Here is a 21,651-nt window from a genome sequence, read left to right as displayed (position 1 = left end):
ATCTTTGAAACATATAAGCGATGTGGAAACCAATACTATTGGTTTCTAAGATCAACTATACTATTGGTCACTGATATAGTATATTCTAATTTGAAATTATATTATTATGATAAAATGCACATATCATTTATTTAAAAATAAAAATAAGGGGCACGCAGTCACTTGTCAAACACCTATGATTATGAAACAACTCATGCCACTTTCTATTTTATGGATTTAGCAAAAAAAAGCCCGCTGGAAGAGCCCAATGTGGAATGCTCTTATACAAACTCTGGCCCTAAAAGAAAACCAAAGCTTTGGGTTTTTATCTTTTTGGGTCGTCAAAAAAGGCCCAGCTAGACTATACTATAACATAAACACCTGAGAGAGCGAAATTCCAGGCATGAATGTTGTCGGAATTTCCATAAAAATCTTCATTTTGGGTTGGAAGGAAGGAATTGATGAAGAAGGGATTTTTAAGCTCTTTCACTGTAAGTCTTATGAAACTTTTGAAAAGGCTTTTGTTACTGTTGTTTAAAGGAAAGGAAAGGAATGGGCATATTCTATTTTTGTTTTTGTAGAGGGTTGGTGGTGTTAGAGGTTATTCAAGCATAAAGAAGGTTGAAGGGATTAAGCATGCTATAGCGGTTGCTTCTGGTAAAGGCGGTGTGGGCAAGTCCACCACTGCAGGTATTTCCTTCTTCTTCTCGAACAAAAACAAAAACAAGATTTTGGGTTTTTGTATAGATGTTAATGTTTAGAGTCTACTTTTGATTTATTTACATTTCTCAAATTAAATTTGAATTTTATTTTTGGGGTTTGGGGCGAATTTTTTTCACCTAATCAAATGGTTTTTGGCTTTTGGGCTTAATCTAATAAATTTGTGAAGTTTTCGGGCCTTTGCTGAGATTACTACATTGATTAGTTTTGATTCTGAAAGGGTTAAGGTCTGCGGATTTTTCATGATTCCTTAATCATAGTGTTGTAGCAGCCGTCTCTGTAGTTATTTACATTCACATTTTAGGAAAAGCAGAGACTTCCAGTAGCATACAACAACAAGCCTCATTCAGACCCCAAAAATTTTGGGAGTCATGGTGGGCACATGTTTTTTTCTCCCTTTTCTTACTTCCTTAATTAACATGTCATTTTTTATTACTAAAATTAATGTTATTTTTATTTCAACTTGAATTAAGTCCATAAAAAAAATTAAATTAAATCTTTAATCAACTCACTCTTTTTCACTGGTACATTAAACGCTCTACTCCAAATATGACCAAGCTATCTAAAGCGTATTTCTTTCATCTTTTCATCAACAAGGGTCACCCCTATTTTTTAGCAAATTTCCTCATTCGAAACCTATCATTTCTTACATTTCCACTTTTCCATCTTAACATTCTCATTTCAACTACCCTCTATCCATGAATATGATGATTCCTAACATTCCAACATTCAGTTCCATAAAGCGTGTCTAGTCTTATAGTACTCCTATAAAAAATTTAAAAAAAATCTTTGAGTTTATAGGTATTATACAATCAACTTATCAACCAATATTTTTTATGTGCGTCTTAACTTATTCCATCCACCCTGCTCTTGTCTTGTGATTTGCATCCACTTTAATCTCTTTATCTTTCTGAATTATTGATCAAAAGCTCTCTCTCTCTTTGGTAACTCTTGACCATCAAATCTTACAACCCATTTATTTTTGTTTTTACTTTTACTAAACTTGAATTCCATGTACCTTATTTTAGTTTACTTAGCAGAAAGCCTTTAGATTCTAAAATGTCTTGCCAAATTTCTAACTTGGCATTAACCCCATGTTTAGTTTATCCACTAAAACCATATCATCTGCAAAAAGTATACAATTATGGAACTTCCTCTTGAATTGACTTATTAAGCTCATCCATCACTAGTATAAAGATATATGGACTCGATGCTTATCCCTGATGCAAACCTGTACCGATAGGAAACTCACTTATGATGTCTCCACTTGTTATCACACTAATTATATCTCTTTTCATTCATATCCTTAATCAACTTAATATGTTTTATAGGAACTCATTTCCTTTCTAAAACCCACTAAATAACCTCTCTAGAGATCCTACCACATGCTTCGTCTAGGTTAATAAAAAACCATATGAAGATATTACCAACCTCTCTATATTTTTTCATTGGACATCTAAGTTAAACTCCTAAAATATATGCCAATGATATGTGTGCCAATTAGACTAATTGGTGAAGTCTCTTGGCATTCTTCTAGGGACATATAATTGAATCCTGCTCACCATAGGGATGGGGGACTTAAGGGAGAGAAAGGGCTACCCTGGTTGTGTAGCCCATCTATTGGACCCCAAAAATACACACACACACCAATGGACTTTAGCTCAAATAGCATCTCATCCATCTATAAGAATGGGATTCAGGGTAGAGTTGTGGGTTGAAGATATGGTGCATGTCAAAGTTATGAAAAAAAAGAACAGGGGTTTTTTAGGAAGAGCATGGTCAAAGTATCACATGGAATATGTTTTCAATTTGCCATCTTTGAAATTTTATATATGATATAATGATTTTAATAATGGCCTTGTCTTTGAACTAGATAAGGCACGTACCGATGTTTTTTAACTGTTTCTACTTTTATTTTTCGGCTTATGCATGCTTCTGGGATTGCAGTTAACTTGGCTGTTGCACTTGCTACCAAGTGCCAACTGAAAGTTGGTTTGCTTGATGCTGATGTGTATGGACCAAATGTTCCTATCATGATGAAGATCAATAGTAAGCCAGAGGTGACTGAAGGTATTTCTTTAACTTAACATCACCTAAGGTGCTCTAGAATTAGCTTCTTCTTTTATTTTTTGGTTGATTTTTTGGAATGTGCTATGAGAAGAAACCACATATCAACTAACCAACGCCATTGGAACAGGTTAAGAATACAAAAAAGTTGTTGGTTGAGTTACTTCAAAAATTTTAATTGTATGTGATCTATGCATTTTTCAATTTTACAATCTTGTTAGTTCATGTTTTTGCTAAATTGGTTATTACAAAGCAGTCTAAAATTTCAGTTTTGTGGAAAGTCCTCAGTTGTTCGTTTACAAATTAATTTCGATTAGGTATATGCTTACATTTTATGCTTTTGTACTACCTTTTTTTTTTCTTTTTTCTTTTTTTATGACTTGGAACCTCACCAAGGCAGGGCTCTTTAGAACCATCCCTAGAGAGTAGAGTAAGCCACGGATACACAACCCCACGTGCCAAGATTGTGTATTTGGTAATCCAAGGGAACACCTAATGGGGATGGAAATCAGGATGTCTAGGTCTACAGCTCATCTTTTATGCACAATTATAAAATACTAAAAACTTGAAATTTAAACATCTTATAGATAGATAGATAGATATTGATCTCTAATTGCCTTGACATTTTGCAAGTATGGAAGGTGGGTGTGTGTGCATGTAGATTTATTCTGGTAAGCTCTAGCCTGAATACAAATCGATACCTCTTGATGGCCTTCTTCTTAATTATTAATCTAGAGATATTTCATTATATTTTATCTTTCTCTGGTAGATAAAAAAATGGTTCCAATTGAGAACTACGGAGTCAAGTGTATGTCAATGGGGTTGCTTGTGGAGACAGATGCTGCCTTTGTGTGGAGAGGTCCCATGGTATGTCTGCCTTGTTATCAGTGCTTGCTTGAAGATGCATTTGTTTTAACCCCTTTTTTATCTTTCAAATGTCAATGGTCTTGTATGTATGATATTTACTTTGATGGGGAACCCTTGCCAATCAGATAAAATTGAAAAGATCATGGATAGCGCATATATATATATATACAAGGGGATGTAAAAATTTGGTATGTAACTTAATTGATATTTTATTTTGTTAATCTTCCAAGCATATGCAATTGATTCAATTGTTTTAATCATATTTGCATTTACAATTTTCTGTTTTCCCTGACATGCATGAAATTCTGCGCATTCTCCTATCAAGGAATGGGAAGCTAGGGATTCATTGGTTCAAAATCACTGGATGGCAATGTAACACTTATTGAAATTATTATTATTTGAAATGAATCCTAAGGTTTATTTAGTTTGTGCCATGTAAAGGACTCTATCCCCCCCCCCCCTCCCCGCCTCCCCCCTTCCCAATGCTTGCTTAGGATAAAGGCATTTTTAAATTGAATAAAATGACTCTTTTTACTAATATGTTTTCTTTCTTTCTGTAATCAATATTCTCCAAGCTCACTGCAAACTTTCTGCTTCAAGACACATAATCACAAATTTATATTGGCTAATCCCTGAGGATATCTATTTAAAAGATGGACTAATAATTTTTACATGATTATGATATTATTGGACTGTAGTTTACAGATGTAATTTAAACCATCCATATGGTTGTCTCAATTGTCACGGAAGTATGTCAGATGTAATTGAAATGTTAGCCAACCAATTTTGATGTGTTGTTATATATGTTGATTAAAAATATCTTGTGTATTTCATTACAGCAAATTAAATTTTACTTCCACATGATTTTCCCTTAAAACATGGAATCTTCATACTTCAATTTGTGGCAGTTAACCGCATCGTGGTTGGGTTTAAACATCCCATTAGTTCTGTAAAGATAGACAGAAAAAGTTTACATGTGATACGCCTGTTCAAACAGATTGCTAATGTTTTAGATGGGTTAACTTGAATTCTTGCAGGTAGGGAATGCTCTGGGAAAAATGGTCAGGGATGTGACCTGGGGAAAACTTGATATTCTTGTGGTGGATATGCCCCCTGGCACTGGTGATGCTCAGATATCTATTTCTCAATTGCTACATTTGTCAGGTAGTTGAAGAATTTATGAACTTAGGCTTTGGGTTGTTTTGCTTTAATTTGCCCTTAAGTGTAGCTAAAATTAGATGTCTCAATTGACCGTTAGGAGCTTGAAGTTTCCTAGGGTTGTGCATTAAGTTATAAGGGAATCTTGGGTGCATCTTATGTGTGGTGTGTTGTGAACCAAGATAATTGAAAGATAGATTAGTCAATTCAAGGTGATTAGCCTCCTGAACTTAAGAGAAGAAATAGACATTTTTGGGTTAATTTTCTGAATAATTCTCATTAATTCATTTAACGTACATATATAGCCAAGCATGAGATAACCTCATCAACAAATCCTAAAATATAAGAACTAATCCTATCCTAAAACATAGGAATCAATTTGAAAACAAGCAAAATAACATTACTAATCTACTACTACCTTATTCAGATATAGATCTATCACTAAGCCTAAAATTTTAATACTTCTAATTCAAATACAATTTATTGGGTCATAGCATTCCCTTCTTCTTGAAATGAATCTTGTCCTCAAGATTCCTAGATAGGAAATTGATGCTTCGTCACACCACGTTCTCCTCCCTCAATTGGAGAAAACTCGACCTCAAATTCTTAAATGTTGAAGGATAAGAACTTTGGTGTTAGGCTTAAGCATGTCCTGCAGGAGCACCAAGGATATAAAATTCTTGCCTTCCTCACCATTAAATTTATCAGGAATTACAAAATCGATGTGCATAGGCATTGGTGCAAATGTGGTTGTCTTTTCTTGAGTCAAAGGAAGCATTGTAGTCTCAATCTTTCTAACTTTAGTAAGCTCTTGTTGGTCATGCCCCATGGAGGCTGATCATAAAAACATTCATCAAACTCAAACTTTTTAGCATGTGCACCATCTAATGAATCACTTTCTTGTAGAACCTTCTTCTGTTCATGCTCTTTAGTAGGTTCTTGTTGAACGAAGGCTGAAGCAACACTTGTTGTTGTCATCGGTACTTCTATCGGAAATATTGGTGACTCCATAGGATTGGCTTGAATGTGTAAAACATTGCCTTCAAAGTCGTTGGTCATTGTTTTGATAGATTGCATCGATTCATTTGGAAGCCCAATCGATCTACTGCTGCAGACAAGTTTTGAAAGGTATGCCTTAGTTCCTTGAAGGCTTATTCATAAGTGGTGGCTGATTGTGCTCATGAATATGGGTCAAACATGTTGCGGCAATTTTTTATATTTTTCTTGGGGTTATGGGCGGTGGCTAGATGAGGTAGGCAGCGGTATATGGTTGATGGTGATTTGGAGGATGGATTTTTTGTGGTTTGCTGGAATGAGAAAGGCAGTAAAGATTTAAAATAAATAAATAAAAAACTAGATGGATCTGTTGGCTCTGATACCAAATGTTGTGGACCCATGGGTAGAACTCACCCTTGAAAACTAGCTTTCAAGGAAAGGGTGCCAAAGAGCTTATAAACACATGGTTAAGCTTATATTTAATCCATGTGGGACACTAGGATCATAACATGGTGTGTATATGTTCCTTATGCACATGAAAATCAGTAAAGGGGCATGTATCTACTGTTGTTCTTTACAGAACTCAATATGTTTATCTTGTTTTCAGCATAGTTAAAAAAGTCAGACCTGATCTGCCAGTGATTGGTAAATGCTAGTGAATCAGTTCAGGTTCAGTTTCGTTCTAGTCTCTCTTTTTTTTTTTTTTTTTTGGGTTCAATCCTTTCATTTTTTTAATTGCTGGGTTCAATTCATTCATTGGATCAGATAAGTATGTGAACTGGTCATGATCGATTACAATGTGACTGGTACAAACTAGCATATGAAAGATTGAATGAGAAACATAGGGAAACAAAACCACAGCATTTGTGTGTAAATCAGGTGAACTACCACTAATCCAAGTGATTGGAGCAGAAAGCAGATTTGAGATGATTCAGTAATTCATTACATGAAAATGGGAGTTCTGAAAATGTAGTTTTGGTTTAATGTCCATTTGAAATGCCTTTTTAAATGTTTACTCACATTTATTGATTGCTTGTCTTTTTGATAATATGTTGTGATGTGCTGCTCCCCCCTCAGAGGCCCTTTGTATACTTCAATATATTAGAAATTGTGACCCCACCCCCCCTTCTCCCTTTTCTCTATTTCCATATTTTGGTAAAGCTTTATTACAAGTTATAATATGTGGGATGCATGAACAAATGAATACTTACAAAATAAACTTAAGTTGTAGTTAAATAGATAATTGATTTCAACTTTTAGTGAAATTAATATTTTTGTATTACTCATTGCAGCCAAATGGTAAAGGAGGAGTTCTTGGATCCAATACATGGGAGGGAGGGATTTTAAATAGGGAAGTCTACCCCCCATAGTGTAGCCTACTATTGTCGTTTGATCATGAAGTTGTATCCAACCGTAGACCTGACAGTTAAGTCAGTGAACTACTGATACTGTCCCTTGCTTAAAAATGTATGATTGCTAGCCATAGTTTCAAATTTAAAGTATGATAACTATAATAATGAAATTTGAAGCATTTTAGAACTTAGCAATATTTAGCTAACATTAATTAGCTTTATTTGCTATTTGGTGGGATTTAGAGTAAAAGCTATTAAGATTCCAGACTGTCTCCACTAGTAATGTTATTCTTTTTCTTTTTTTTTAAGTATTAAATTTGTCAATATTCCACCATTTTCTGATACTTTTTCATTTTTTAGGGCAACAAAGTGGCCACAGTTTTACTTCATTCAGTACCTGCACGTTACTCAAGTAAAAAGGGTTAGAGATTAGGAAAAAGTTAAAAGAAAGAAAATTGCTCCATCCCTTCTTGAGATGTTATTTAGTTCACATGAGGTTGGGTACTACTTTGCAGAAAATACTTCCATCAAATTTACTTTTTCCTATTCAATGATTGAACTGTCTTTATTGGCAGTTATAAACTTGTTTCTTATCCTCCCCCCCCCCCCCCAATCCTTTTCATGTTTTTGTTTTGTTGTTGACATCTTGTCTGATCATTTTTTGTGACACAGACAGTACATTGAATTGTTTTTCCATTGTGTCTTACATGGCATTTGAAGTGATAATGGATGTTTTGTTAACACTTGGGGTATAATTTTGCTTCCTTTGTGAATATTCACCTTTTATTAATCTTATTATAGAAAATTTCATATGATAATGCTACAAACTATTGTTTCATTTTTATGTCATTAAGGCCCCCCCCCCCCCCCAACACCAGTGGGCAGGGGACACATGCATTGTCTGTTTTGGTGAAACTTTTCTTTGGTTTTTTGTAACCATTGTTGCTCTGCTGGCAGGTGCATTGATTGTTTCAACTCCTCAGGATGTGGCATTGATGGATGCTCGTAGAGGAGTTAAAATGTTCTCTAAAGTCCAAGTTCCTGTATGATCACTCTTGTTCTCTTCTTCTTCTTCCTCTTATTATTATTTATCCACCCCACCCCACCCCACCCCACCTTTCTCTCTGTCTCTCTCTTTCTCTCTACCAGCCCTTGAATTCCTGACATGTGGGATTGTTATCTAAATTGCTGATCTTTCTGTTTCTTGCATTATAATCTAGTCAAATGCTGTTGGTTGCAAGATCTCAACTTCATGCAGTTTTGATATGCTCACTAGAAATGTTTTGACAAGTAATGTGCTTGATGAAATCTAAGTTTAGTAACATAATATTGTACATTGTAGATTAGGAATGACAATAGTTACAGTTGTAGTTTTGTCTTATAGTTTTCCTTGTTGTACATGTGTTACTAAGGAAAGACAGGAAGCATAATTGGATTATTTATATGAAAATTCTGAATGCTTTCACAGATTTTGGGAATTGTAGAGAACATGAGTTGCTTTACATGTCCACATTGTGGTGAACCTTCGTTCATTTTTGGTAATGGAGGAACTCGTAAGACTGCTTCTGAAATGGGCTTGGAATTTGTTGGTGAGGTATGCTGATTACTTCTGTTATTTCATTAATGTCATGGTAATGTTGACTTTCCATATGATCCCTTTGAAGTTGATTCTTCTTTCCCCATTTCTTGGTTAATCAGTTGGTGTCTAAATAATTTGAAAATATAGGGCATGAAACCTTGGTTCAAATTAGGATTTTACAGAATTGCAACAGTTTTTTGATTGAAAGTGAAAGTAGGAAAGTTTAAGATCAATAACACCAAGCTGGGAAACATAATTATAGGCAGGTGGTGCCTCTCTACTTTAAAACAGGAGGTCTTGGGTTGAGCATGTAGGGAGGAGAGGGGTTTGGGGAGGGGAAGGTATCCAATTTCTTTTCTTTAAAAATAAAAGAGAGAGAGAGAGAGAGAGAGAGAGAGAGAGAGAGTGATAATAAAGATAAATAAATTGTGAGCTCCTCAAGGAAAACAAAATTTGATGTAATAATAGTCAAGGAATAATAGTCATCCTTGTGATTTCTTCCAAGTTCCAAAAGATTCAATTGAAAAATGAAAGAAAAATGAACTATGAAACATAATTTGTATTTAAATCAGATCAAATACTTCCAGTTGAAAATGAGTAAAGGATCCATGGATAAAAGAGATAAGGTAGGGCATTTCTAAATGTTAATAAATCAACAGTTTATGATTTGTATCTTAAAATTATTACCTGATGATGAAGATGTTATAGTTTTTATATTGTGGCTCTAAAAGCTCTCTTGGACTCAGAATGCTGTTCTTGCACTGATTCACTGAAACCTTGACCCCATATGAGCATGCCTCCAATCAGCAAATCCACCTGAATTTTTTTCATACAGCTATTTGCTGTGATTAACATTTCTACCAGAATTTTAAGTTGGTATAAGTTCATCACTTCTAAAGAAGAATGATATGATATTTGGGTCTGACAAATAATCTGACTGCTAAAGGTAGATGAAAGAAATTCAATAATCCTGTGACTATTTGGGTTTCGAATTATCTGCTGGAGATTTCAGAGGAGATAGTAGGATATTTGTATTTCGCATACAATTAATCTGGCTGCTAAAGGTAAATGAAAGAAGCCAGGTGATTGTGCTACTATTTGTATTAGGGCATTTGGAATAATTGGGGGGAGATTTCAAAACTTTCTTCCTTTCTAGAACTTCGTCACAGCCATGTGCATCTTTAGTAGGACTATATGTTATCAAAATACTTATGGAATGCGACCTAGGAATGTGATTTTATAATGAAACATGTCTCACACGCTTATTGTATTTATCAACTAATAATATGTTATAATTAGTTTGCATCTATTGCTGTTTCAGATACCATTAGAAGTGGACATTAGAAAAGGTGGTGATGACGGTGTTCCTATAGTAGTGTCAGCACCTGATTCTCTAGTTTCCAAAGCATATGGTGATTTAGCTCAAAAAGTTGTGAACAGACTCGATGAATTGTCCAAGAAACACCCTCCTCCCGAGATTTTGCTGTGAAGTTGTGGGGTTTGTTTCAGAAGCTAAATAAAGCGCCTCCTTTACTAGCTACTACGAGTTCTTTAGGCAATTTTTTAAATATGGATTATTCTTATAGGTATGGGACAATAATTATGCATTTTTTATCCTTTTTTTTTCCAACGTATTTACATTGCACCATCTTAGGAAAATTTGGTCAAAGTTTGGAAAAAAGTGAACCTTGTGATTTCCTACCAAGGCCAAAGGACCTTCATTTCCAACTTTGAAAGTAGTTCTTTTTTTTTTTAAGTCGAAAGATAAGTTCAAGTTGGTTAAAGTGATAGAGAGAGAGAGATGGGATTTTGATGGTTCAGGATGTTTCAAAAACGGAATATAAAGCTGCAAAAAAAGAGAGGGGGGGGGGGGGGGGGCGTTAGAGGGATCATTACATTAACAAGCGGTAGCAACTTGGATGCTTTTATAATTCTATCATAAATCACAACCATCATCTAAGAATAAAAAATATATTCTAAATGGACGGAGATATATAGAATATGCATCTTATGGATGGACCTCTGGTAGACTGGTAGTGGATACATTTGTATAGACTAGTGCTTGTAATGTTCAATTGTGAATTAGATAAAAGTTTACATGACATCATAGAAAATTGAAAACTCCAATTGCTGAGCTTGTGGCACCACCCAGTACTTTCAATGACAACGAAAACTTCCAATATTCAAAATATCCCCCTCTTCTTTGTGATTATCAAATTTATTATAAAGTTAAAAATACATATATCGGATTATAAAAGTGTTGTTTATGTCTTAAATATAATGGAAAAGATTTGAGGATTCTGGTCAAAACAAATTAATAAAATCATAAACAATAATATATAGGTCATCATAATTACTAAAAAGTTGGCCATAGAGATTCCCAGTTCCCACACGCTTTAAAAGAACTCTGTAATGTCAATTGTCAAACTTGAGTGGAGGAACACTTTTTTTTCTCTCCCCCTTAAAAAAGAAATATAATTCTATGAAATAAAAAATGCTTAAAATTATCAAGGAAAAAGTTGGAATAAGTTTTCACCAATTTCATTTGTAGACAAAAAAATATATGAAATCTATTGACATTCAAAGAATTTAGTTATATACAACTATGCATCCTTAGTGTGATAGTCACTCCACAAATATAAATGTTTGTAGAGTGTAGAAGGTAAGGGTTCAAGTCTACGGAAGAGAGTTTCACACACATATATATTTAGATTAAACTAAAGTAGAATTTCTATCTTATATAAAAAATAATAATTATATAAAATAAATTTGAATTTGAATTTTTAGTTCAATAATTTTGGTAAATATGTAAATTAAAAAATATATATTAATTTAAATTGACAAAATCTTAATATTAGTCATATTATGTTATCATGTGGGGCAGTGTGGTGGTGGTGTTTTTTTTTTTTGGTTGATATAGATGGTGGTGTTGTTAAGTTGATGTGAAGTAATTTATTTAAGTATTATAGGAAGAATTAAAATAAAAATGAGTTTTAAAAAAAATTGAAACAAAAGATATATGTGTATTTAAATATTGTGAAGAGGAAAAGAAAAGAGAAGAGAAGAAAGCATTGCAGTGTGAATTGAGTCGATTTTTATATCTTGTACCCGGCATATATGCCGGGTGCAGGATATACCACCTCGAATTGAGTAGTAGATAACAATATAATTATAATCCCTCTCTTGGCATCCTGCTTCCAACACAACACAACACAACACAACATTACTCAAAGCAATTCTGTTCCGTTGTGTTGGTTGTAGCAGTAGAAGTTAGTTTGTAGGTTTTGTGGGTTTGTGATATCGGTTGAGGAAACTGAATGCCTATGATCCATCATCTGACAACAACAACAACCACCACCACCACCCTCTTCATCAAATCTTCACTCCCTTTCGCATACCATGCTCCATGTCAATATGAATATGATGTTCATAATCACAATCAACAAAACCCTAGACCTAGACCTAGACCTAGGAGGAGGCGCTCCATTTCCCGGTGGTCAATCCCTCGCTGCTGCGTGTATCCTCCAACTCCAACTCCAAGGGCCAAGCGAAGCTCAAACGTGGGAATTATATCAGGGAAATCAAAAGAAATAGATGTGGCCACTTTGGGAAATCTGTGCGTTGATATTGTGCTTAATGTTCCCGAATTGCCCCCCAAGGACCCTGCTCTTCGCAAGCTCTACATGGATCGCTTATCAGCTTCACCGCCCGATAAGGTCTCTCTTTCTCTTTCTCTCTCTCTCTCTTGATTTCTCTTTCGCTTTCTGCAACTTTCAATCTTTTAATATATTCATTGATTTTTATTATAGCAATTCTGGGAAGCCGGTGGTAATTGCAATATGGCAATAGCAGCAGGTCGGGTTGGACTTGATTGTATAACAATTGGTCATGTGGGTGACGACATTTATGGGCGCTTCCTCCTAGACGTCCTTCATGATGAGGGTATTTCTATGGTTGGAATGATGACCCCCACTCAACAACATTCTGATCATCTTCTTCATGCTGCCTCTTCTTATCAAACACTTCTCTGCTGGGTTCTTGTTGACCCTTTACAAAGACATGGTTTTTGCAGGTATACCCCCCCTCCCAACAATTATTATTACTAGTATTTCTTATCTATGTATCTTCTAGTATCTCAAAAATCAACCAACCTTGTTTCTGTTTCTCAGTCGAGCTGATTTCAGTGACCAGCCTGCTTTCAGTTGGTTGACCACACTCTCCAACCAAGTCAAGATGGCCATTCAAAACTCAAAGATCCTCTTTTGTAATGGTTATGGCTTTGATGAGCTTTCCCCCCACATGCTTACCTCTGCTCTACAATATGCTGTTGAAGTTGGGACTTGTGTTTTTTTCGATCCTGGACCCCGTGGACACACTCTTTTCAATGGAACTCCCCAACAACAGACAGCCTTTTCCCACTTCTTAACAATGAGCGACGTTCTTCTTCTCACTTCTGATGAGGTCCGTTTCACTCTTTTACTTTCCTTTACATCACCTAATATTATGCTCTCTCTCTCTCTCTCCCTCTCCCCCTCTTTTGCCGCTTTATTTGTCTAGTTTCTGTTTAGGGACCTCTTCACTTGTCATATTTTGTTATTTTACACTCTTTTTCTTTCTGCTGAATTGCTGTGTACTTTTTTCAACACTATGCATTACTGCACCATTCTTCTCCCGAGGGCCATTTATACTTCTGCTCTATGCCCATTTAGCCTCTATTTAGTCATTACCATCTTCTTTTACACCCTTTTTCTTCTTCTTATGTCCTTGGAAAGCCTTTAATTTTAATTATTGAATCTTCATTGTGCTGTTTCCATTAGTTTTTTCCGTGCCTGTCTGAACTACATCTGTTTGTCATATTACCCACAATTTGTTAGCCTAAGTATGTTTCACGGGCAATTAAAATGTTGATTCCCAACATTTTCGTGTTATAATGAAAGCTTGCTTGGCCTTTATATTATAATTTCCTTTTTGCTTCTTTGGTACATCAGCACTCTAGTGTCTATGACTGTTGCATTCGCTTAGATGGACTACCAATTTGTCGGGCTGTACACTTTTGTATATGATTCCTCTATACAATAAGTACCAAAAGTTTACAAAGATCGGAAAGGCCTTTATATCCTAATGGAATTATTGATTCATGTTGGTGAGAAATTAGATACGATGTATCACAAAAAAATTTCCTTGGATCACTATTTTTTTGGAGTTCCATATTCATGTTGGTAAATAGACCTTCTTAGTTGCATATCTGGATAATTGTAGTTTGTCTTGAACCTGTTGTGGCCCTTGGTATACCTAGCAAAAGTATAGTAGGCTTAGGACCCCATTCTTTCAATAACTTCCTTCCAGTAAAGTCTTTCTTTAAAGTGTAGGTTTTGTCTTTGTAAATTATGGTGGAAAATTATTTTTGTGCATAATTTACTAGATTTTTTTTTCCTAATCCGTTCCACTTGTGTTAATGATTTGCCAGGCTGAAGCACTGACTGGCATAAAAAATCCAATATTAGCAGGGCAGGAGCTGCTCAAGAAAGGTGTGCGCATAAAATGGGTTATTGTTAAGATGGGTTCAAGGGGGTCAATTATAATCTCTTTGTCAAGTATATCTTGTGCTCCTGCATTCAAGGTATTATTTTAGAATCCCAACATGATCTCTTATGATGTTTCCATGAGTTTCTTTTTTGGACTTCTTCTTTTTTTTTTTTTTTGAGAAACCTTTTTTGAACTTATTTGATACCATGATATTAATAATTGTTGTTGAAAGTCTTATAAAAATGAAAATAATAATAATAATTTCTGTTGAAAGTCTTATCAAAATAATAATAAATATAATTATTGTTGTTGAAGGTCTGTGTTTTGGCTAACTATAACAGAAGTTTGGGGTTAATAATGGCATTCAAGTGTGTTCTTCAATTTTTTTTTTTTTTTGATAGGTCATATTTAATTTATTATTTTAAACTATATATTTAGTATTTACCCATTCTCTTGCTGTTGCACCATAGAGGAAGCCTTTTGTACCAAATCATGTGAAAAAATGTTTAAATAAATAACATTAAACCCAAGAGTTTGACATGCAGTGAATATGATTGTGTGCTATATTTTGTATTAAAACTGTTATGTTACCTAAATACTGGTGGAATGAAAATTTCTTCCAATAATGTGAAAAGGTCTATATCCGCTCACTTTCTTCTAGTGCATTATTCTAACCTTCCTAAATTCCTTGTTGATCGTCCTTTCTTGCCTAATGTGAAATGAAACAAGTAGCTGTTATTCTGCAATGTGATCAGGTGAACATTATTGACACTGTGGGGTGCGGAGATAGTTTTGTGGCTGCCATTGCTTTTGGTTTTATACACAATATGCCCATGGTTAATTCATTAGCACTCGCAAATGCAGTGGGTGCTGCAACCGCCATGGGTTGTGGTGCAGGTAGGAATGTAGCAACCTTGCAGAGAGTAATAGAACTCATGAAGACGGCTGAGCTCAATGAGGATGAAGAATTTTGGAATGAACTTCTTGCTGAAAATGTGGACACTGAAGAAATTACATTTCTCTCGAAATTTTTCGTTAATGGAAACAACCACCAGTTGAACCGTATTGCACTACAAAAGGTGGTCTCAGAACTGCTACCTAAGCTTGAATCTTCACCCGTGGAGGGAAAAGTGCCATCTTGATAGATTAGGAAACATGGCAACTTTCCAGCAATGGACATAGATTTTATAAGAACCAATGCATTCTCTCAGTTGGTTGCACTCACAATTTTACTACCTTGAAATGAGGCCTGGGTAGGAGACAATAAACACAGATTGGATTCATCTTCATCCAAATCAGATGAGGTAAATGTTGAGTATCAAATTAGTTGAAGGGGCGAGCAATGTTGCATAGCCTGTTTTACCGTTGGGATTTTAGGTGATAGTTTTGCTTTTTATAGGTTAGCAGCTATGCTTCAACGTGCCAGAGAGTTTTACATCTGAATTGGGTTTCTGCAAGCAACTTATTCGTGATTTTGTAGATTTTTTTTTTTTTTTTTTTTTTGCACCATTGCAATAAGAATGCTTCCCAAGTAGGTACCTAAAGCTCCTTGTGTAAAGTTGGTATTGTAATGTGATATTTCTTCTCTTTTTTTTTTTTTTTTTTTTACAAGATAGAGTTTCTATTCTAGCATAATCTAAGTGTATATGTGTGTGAAGCTCCTTTCTAGAAACTTGAACCCCGACCCTTGTCCCTCCACATCTTACAAGCATTTATACTTGTAGAATGACCACCGTATTAAGGGAGAGCGGTGTAATGTGATACTTAAATAACATAAAGGAAGCAGTTTTCCCTGTACGGTGTTATTTTCGAAAATTGCATACTTTGGTGACCAAGTGCCCTCTTAATTCCAAATGAGTCTGTTTCATGATTTCATGAAGGGTCATATAAAGCCACCACTTCCTGCTTACTAAAGATCCATATTTACATTTTAAGTCCAAAATTTCAGTTTCAATATCCATCAGTAAAATTCTCAAGGAAGTGGGGAATTGATTTGGGTTGGCTTTAGATTTGATAATTTAAAATCAAAGCATTAGAAGAACAATTGTTAGTATAAATTTTTTTATATAAATTTATCAACAAATTATATATGTTTTGGTAAATAAGAACGTTTGTGCTACTATCTAGTAGTTTGAAATCCGCTTATTAATAAAACTAAAATCTATCCATAAATTTTATCAATTAAAAAAATAAAAAAATTCATTTCATGCTATAACCAAGTCTATTACCTAAACTAAAATTAAATCAAACTTCTTCATTTTAAATATCTCTACCCAAACAAAAAATTGAGGAAGGCGTAGAGATTTAACAAGAGATGTATTTTTTTTTTTTCAGGAATTAAATGATTCCTAAGAGCATATTCATTTGCTTTTTAACAGTTCGCAGACGTTTATATATATATATATATATATATTAATGGCTTAAATAATGTGACATACAATGCATGATTCTTATTCTTGATACATTTATTCACCCTAAAAGATTCCTTAAAAAATTACATTTTACCCCTTTAAATTATAATTTTTTACACTTACCCCTAAGCTATGGAAATGCACACTTAAAAATATTACTCGTGTAACACTTGTCCCCTAAACTATGAGAATGCACACTTACCTCCTAAATTATGACCCATGTAACACTTTGCACTCTATCTCATGGACAATTTATTTTAGGGAAGTGAGTGTATATTCTCATACTTTGGGGAGTAAGTGTTAAAGAAGATATAGTTTATGGGGTAAAATATGTATTCTTATAGTTTAGGGAGTAAATATAAAAGAGGGTATGGTTTAGGGAGGGTAAGTATGTCTTCAGACAATTCATGGGGTGATTCTCAACAAAAAAAAAAGTTTAGAAGATGTGTAAAATGAGGTATTGTTTAGAAAGAATAAAATGTAAAATCCCGAGATTCCTTAAATGCCATCCACCTGCCCACTAATATAAGTGAGTGTTTTTAAAAAATAAAAATTAACTTCATTAATACTGAGTATTAATATGTCGTAAATGTGTGGTTTTAGTTAGCTCAACTGATAAAGTCTCAAATGATTAAATAAAATATCTAATATTCAATCTTCGCCTACACCAAAAGCTAATTGGTGTCTTAGTCCAATAATAAATAGCTATCATCAAAAGCGTACGCCATAAATTGAAACTTTCTAAAATATATATATATATACCGTATATGTGAGGTTCATAAATACACCAAATATGTTGGAGCTTAGCATAATGTTGGAACTAATGAGTAATGGGTAATTCAAGCAACAAAGCCCACTTATATAATTAGAAGGCCACCTATAATAAGCCAAAATTATAATTATAATTATATATATATATATATATTTAGATTAAGTTAGCTTTCAAACAACAAAAACTTAGAACAAGTTAAAGTAAAATTTATCCCATTAAAAAATAAAATAAAAACCCGAGCAGGTGAGGGAGTAAAAATAAAAAATGAAATAAAAGAGGAGAAATGAATAAATAAGTGGTGGGGGTAAAATAGGAATAGTGAAAAGAAGAGAAGGAGGGGAGAGAAGGATGACGAAAATACCCTAAAAAAAGGGTAACCCTAACGTAGAAAAGTAGATCGGGCATCGGCTACCCTTTTGCCCCTCCCTTGCCCTCCTCCAAAAAACTTCAGTCTTCTCACTCTCTCCTTTCAGGTTTTTCCCTCTTTTGGCCTCACTCACTCATTCGCTCTCTCTCACTTGTTCAATTCATACCCATTACTTAGTTTTTTTCTTTTCTTCAATTCCTCCCTTTTTCTCTCCTCAATCAAATTTCTTTTCTTTAAACCCTAAATTAACATGTTTCTTCTTTTTCAATTGCAGGTTCTCTTTCTGGGGAGGTCGTCGTTACTCGTTATACTTGCACGTCACGTGAGTTCTCTTTTCTTTTCTTTGGTTTCGAGATAACTAAGAAACTAGAAGCATTGCAGTTTAATGGAATTTGTCACTCACTCTCTCTCTCTATGTATATATATATATATTCTATTTTTTTTTAATTTAAAAAAAAAAAAAAAAAAACCCAAAACTAATGTAATGTTATGTTCTACTAGTCTCTACAATGAGAAATGTGGCTTCTTCGTATTAATTTGTGCTTACTACTGATACTATTTCTCAGTCGTATCTACAACATTTGGGGAGCAAAACCCACAAACCAACTTTACTCTATACTTCAGGTAAATGCTCTTTTTCTGTAATTCTTTTAATCTATAATGGTCTGCTCTCTGTGGAAGGAAGGAAGGAAAAAAGCATAGGTTTTCAATTTTCATTCACAACTATGTATTTGTTTTGTCAACAGGTCCCTCTAATCAAAGCAGATATTATATTTATTTTTTGAGCCTTTTCATTTGATTCAGCTGCATCATCTATAGAGGTAACCCCATTCAATTCAATTTGTTATGGACAACAATGACTTATCCTTAATGCCAGATCAACAACATTTGGCACTTGGGCACAATCACAGTTTGATTCTGGGTCCTGCTCATCATACTCATAATTTAGGATTGGGCCAAACCCCCAATGACCATGATTTGGATTTAGGAGTGCACACCCATCACCATGACTTGGGTTTAGGACATGCCCATGATCATGGACTAGCTCTTGGTCCAACACATGAACATGAAATGGCCCTTCGACATACACATGCTGACAATCTTGAGGAAAATGGTTTAGAGTTGGATGGAGATAAAGATTCTGAAGCTGCTCAAGACCATGCTGATGATCTTGACAACCATGATAATGACTTAGCTTTTACTGTTGAGAATCACGACTTGGGTTTATCCGACCATCATGAATTGACCGTTGTAGAGAACCATGATCTTCATGACAGCTTAGATCTAGCCCTAGTAGAGCAGAATCAGGAGATGGGTATTGTATCTGTTTCAGATATGACTGTTCAGCAGTCCATGCTAGTTACTCCTCCTGTCCTTCAGTCCCGTGCCCTAGTTGATCCTGACCGCAAATTGACTGTTGGGCAAGAGTTTCCTGATGTCCATAGCTGCCGAAGGGCACTGAGGGATGCAGCCATTTCCCTTCACTTTGAGATGCAGACAGTCAAGTCTGACAAGACTCGTTTCACTGCCAAATGTGCAAGTGAGGGATGCCCTTGGCGAATTCATGCTGCAAAGCTTCCTGGTGTTCCTACCTTCACAATTAGGACCATCCATGAGCCACATACCTGTGGTGGAATTACTCATCTTGGTCATCATCAAGCCTCAGTCCAATGGGTTGCAGAGTCTGTGGAACAACGCCTGCGGGAAAACCCTAATTACAAACCAAAGGAGATATTAGAAGAGATTCACCGGATCCATGGGATCGCATTATCATATAAGCAAGCATGGAGGGGAAAGGAGCGAATCATGGCTGCAGTTCGTGGGTCATTCGAGGAAGATTATCGTTTGCTTCCTCAGTATTGTGACCAAATCAGAAGGACAAATCCAGAAAGTATTGCATTTGTCTATGGAAATCCTGTTGACAACTGTTTCCAACGCCTCTTTATTTCCTTTCAAGCATCAATTTATGGTTTTCTAAATGCATGCCGGCCTCTTATAGGACTTGATAGGACTTCTCTGAAAAGCAAGTACCTTGGGACCTTGCTTTTTGCCACTGGTTTTGATGGAGATGGTGCTATGTTTCCTTTGGCATTTGGTGTGGTTGACGAGGAGAACGATGATAACTGGATGTGGTTTCTTTCAGAGCTGCATAACCTGCTTGAAATTAATGCAGAGAACATGCCAAGGCTTACAATTTTGTCTGATAGGCAGAAGGGAATTGTGGATGGAGTAGAAACAAACTTCCCAACTGCTTTTCATGGGTTTTGCATGCATCATCTTAGTGACAGTTTCCGGAAGGAATTCAACAGTGCCGTTCTCATCAACCTTCTTTGGGAGGCTGCTTATGCTCTCACTATACTTGAATATGAAGCAAAAATCCTCGAGATTGAAGAGATATCACAGGATGCTGCCTATTGGATCAGACGAATCCCACCTCGCTTGTGGGCCACAGCGTATTTTGAGGGTGTAAGGTTTGGGCATCTCACAGCTAATATTGCTGAATACTGGACAACTTGGATACTTGAAGCTTCTGGGCTTCCAATTATTCAAATGATGGAGTATATCCGTCGGCAGCTAATGACTTGGTTCAATGAGCGTCGTGAAGCAAGCATGCAGTGGACTAGTATACTTGTTCCATCTGCCGAAAGGCGTGTGTCGGAGGCTATTGAGCGTGCTCATAACTATCAAGTGCTCCGAGCAAATGAAGCTGAATTTGAAGTCATATCCCATGAAGGGTCACATATAGTGGACATCCGTTCTCGTTGCTGTTCATGTCGAGGATGGCAGCTTTGTGGGCTGCCCTGTGCTCATGCTGTGGCAGCTCTTCTTTCTTGCAGGCAGAATGTTCATCGGTTTACTGAAAGTTGTTTCACAGTCACAAATTATCGCAAGGCATATTCACAAACAATACACCCAATTCCAGATAAAACTCTTTGGAAGGAGATGTTAACAGTATTTCAGAATGATGATAATAAAGATGCTGAGGTTATCATAAATCCTCCAAAATCGCTCAAGCCACCGGGACGGCCAAGGAAAAGGCGGGTTCGTTCAGAAGACAGTGGTCGTGCAAAACGGGTTGTGCATTGCAGCCGCTGCAATCAGACTGGGCACTTTCGAACAACATGTTCAGCACCTATATAGGTACTGGTATACAAGTAGCACTACTCCCCCCCCCCCCCCCCAATGTGTAAAGAAAATCTAGTCCGTTTAGATTTTTCTCTAGTTTTTTAATTATTAACTGGTTCAGTTTTCAGAGATATTCTGTACTATTCATAGGCTTCTTTAGATGAGATTTCAGTTTAGATAGGTAATATTTTCAGAGGTCCACTTCAATGTTTCAGGTTTTAAATATCGGCTTTTAATACCTTTATTTTTATGTCTCGGAATTTTGCATTGTTCATACAAACCTGATTATTTTTTAGAAAAATATATAAATAATAATAATTCATTTGAATGGTTTCTTTATTTTTCTACCCATGTTACCAGCTGAATTATTTAAAGTTATGACTTGATTGATTTTTAAGTTATTCAATGAATCGTTGAGCTTTGTAATTTAGTGCAATGTTTTTTTTTTTTTATAGAAAATTCGATAGTTGGGGGAAGGGAGATTTGAACCCTAGATGTCCCCATTAGAAATACTAGAAATTTGGTGCAATGATGAGGTTGTGGAACTGATGATTTGTCTGTCCAAACAATCCAAAGATAAAATAATTACTACCAAGATATACCACAACTTCAGTTACCAACACCTCATGAAATGCATCAGATTGTTGTGTCAAAGAATACCTTGCTAAGTTTGTGAAAAAGAAAAAAAAATCGTATTGTCAAACTGCTTAAGCTTCTAAAGTTGAACTAAC

At 35.4% G+C, this 21,651-nt stretch overlaps 3 protein-coding genes across 8 annotated transcripts; all 3 read left to right on the top strand.

Annotated features, from left to right (window-relative positions):
- Window positions 1–368: 368 nt before the first annotated feature.
- LOC142613129 (iron-sulfur protein required for NADH dehydrogenase, mitochondrial) lies at window positions 369–10,348 on the top strand. Of its 2 annotated transcripts, XM_075785330.1 has the most exons (9): window positions 369–470; window positions 561–669; window positions 2,647–2,769; window positions 3,536–3,633; window positions 3,759–3,821; window positions 4,671–4,797; window positions 8,097–8,182; window positions 8,608–8,733; window positions 10,040–10,348. In XM_075785330.1, exons 1-9 carry the CDS (start codon window positions 441–443, stop codon window positions 10,205–10,207), a joined length of 930 nt encoding a protein of 309 aa, XP_075641445.1. In that variant the 5' UTR covers window positions 369–440; the 3' UTR covers window positions 10,208–10,348. The 2 variants fall into 2 exon arrangements, with proteins under 2 accessions (XP_075641445.1, XP_075641446.1); XM_075785331.1 differs by lacking the exon at window positions 3,759–3,821.
- Window positions 10,349–10,483: 135 nt separating this feature from the next.
- Window positions 10,484–15,916, top strand: LOC142613127 (uncharacterized). Its single transcript, XM_075785329.1, has 5 exons — window positions 10,484–12,434; window positions 12,528–12,790; window positions 12,888–13,179; window positions 14,186–14,338; window positions 15,000–15,916. The coding sequence occupies exons 1-5, from the start codon at window positions 12,036–12,038 to the stop codon at window positions 15,384–15,386; spliced, it is 1,494 nt and encodes a 497-aa protein (XP_075641444.1). The 5' UTR covers window positions 10,484–12,035; the 3' UTR covers window positions 15,387–15,916.
- Window positions 15,917–17,806: 1,890 nt separating this feature from the next.
- Window positions 17,807–21,121, top strand: LOC142614312 (uncharacterized). 5 transcript variants are annotated; one of them, XM_075786907.1, is made up of 5 exons: window positions 17,807–17,900; window positions 18,069–18,116; window positions 18,361–18,418; window positions 18,541–18,615; window positions 18,744–21,121. In XM_075786907.1, the coding sequence occupies exon 5, from the start codon at window positions 18,866–18,868 to the stop codon at window positions 20,933–20,935; it is 2,070 nt and encodes a 689-aa protein (XP_075643022.1). In that variant the 5' UTR covers window positions 17,807–17,900; window positions 18,069–18,116; window positions 18,361–18,418; window positions 18,541–18,615; window positions 18,744–18,865; the 3' UTR covers window positions 20,936–21,121. The 5 variants fall into 5 exon arrangements, with proteins under 5 accessions (XP_075643022.1, XP_075643020.1, XP_075643019.1 ...); XM_075786905.1 differs by having other exon boundaries at window positions 18,599–21,121; XM_075786904.1 differs by having other exon boundaries at window positions 18,541–21,121.
- The last annotated feature ends 530 nt before the right edge of the window (window positions 21,122–21,651 follow it).

Source organism: Castanea sativa, chromosome 10 (genome assembly GCF_040712315.1).
Source record: "Castanea sativa cultivar Marrone di Chiusa Pesio chromosome 10, ASM4071231v1".
Lineage (NCBI taxonomy): Eukaryota > Viridiplantae > Streptophyta > Magnoliopsida > Fagales > Fagaceae > Castanea > Castanea sativa.
This window is presented reverse-complemented; position numbering and strand designations above follow the sequence as displayed.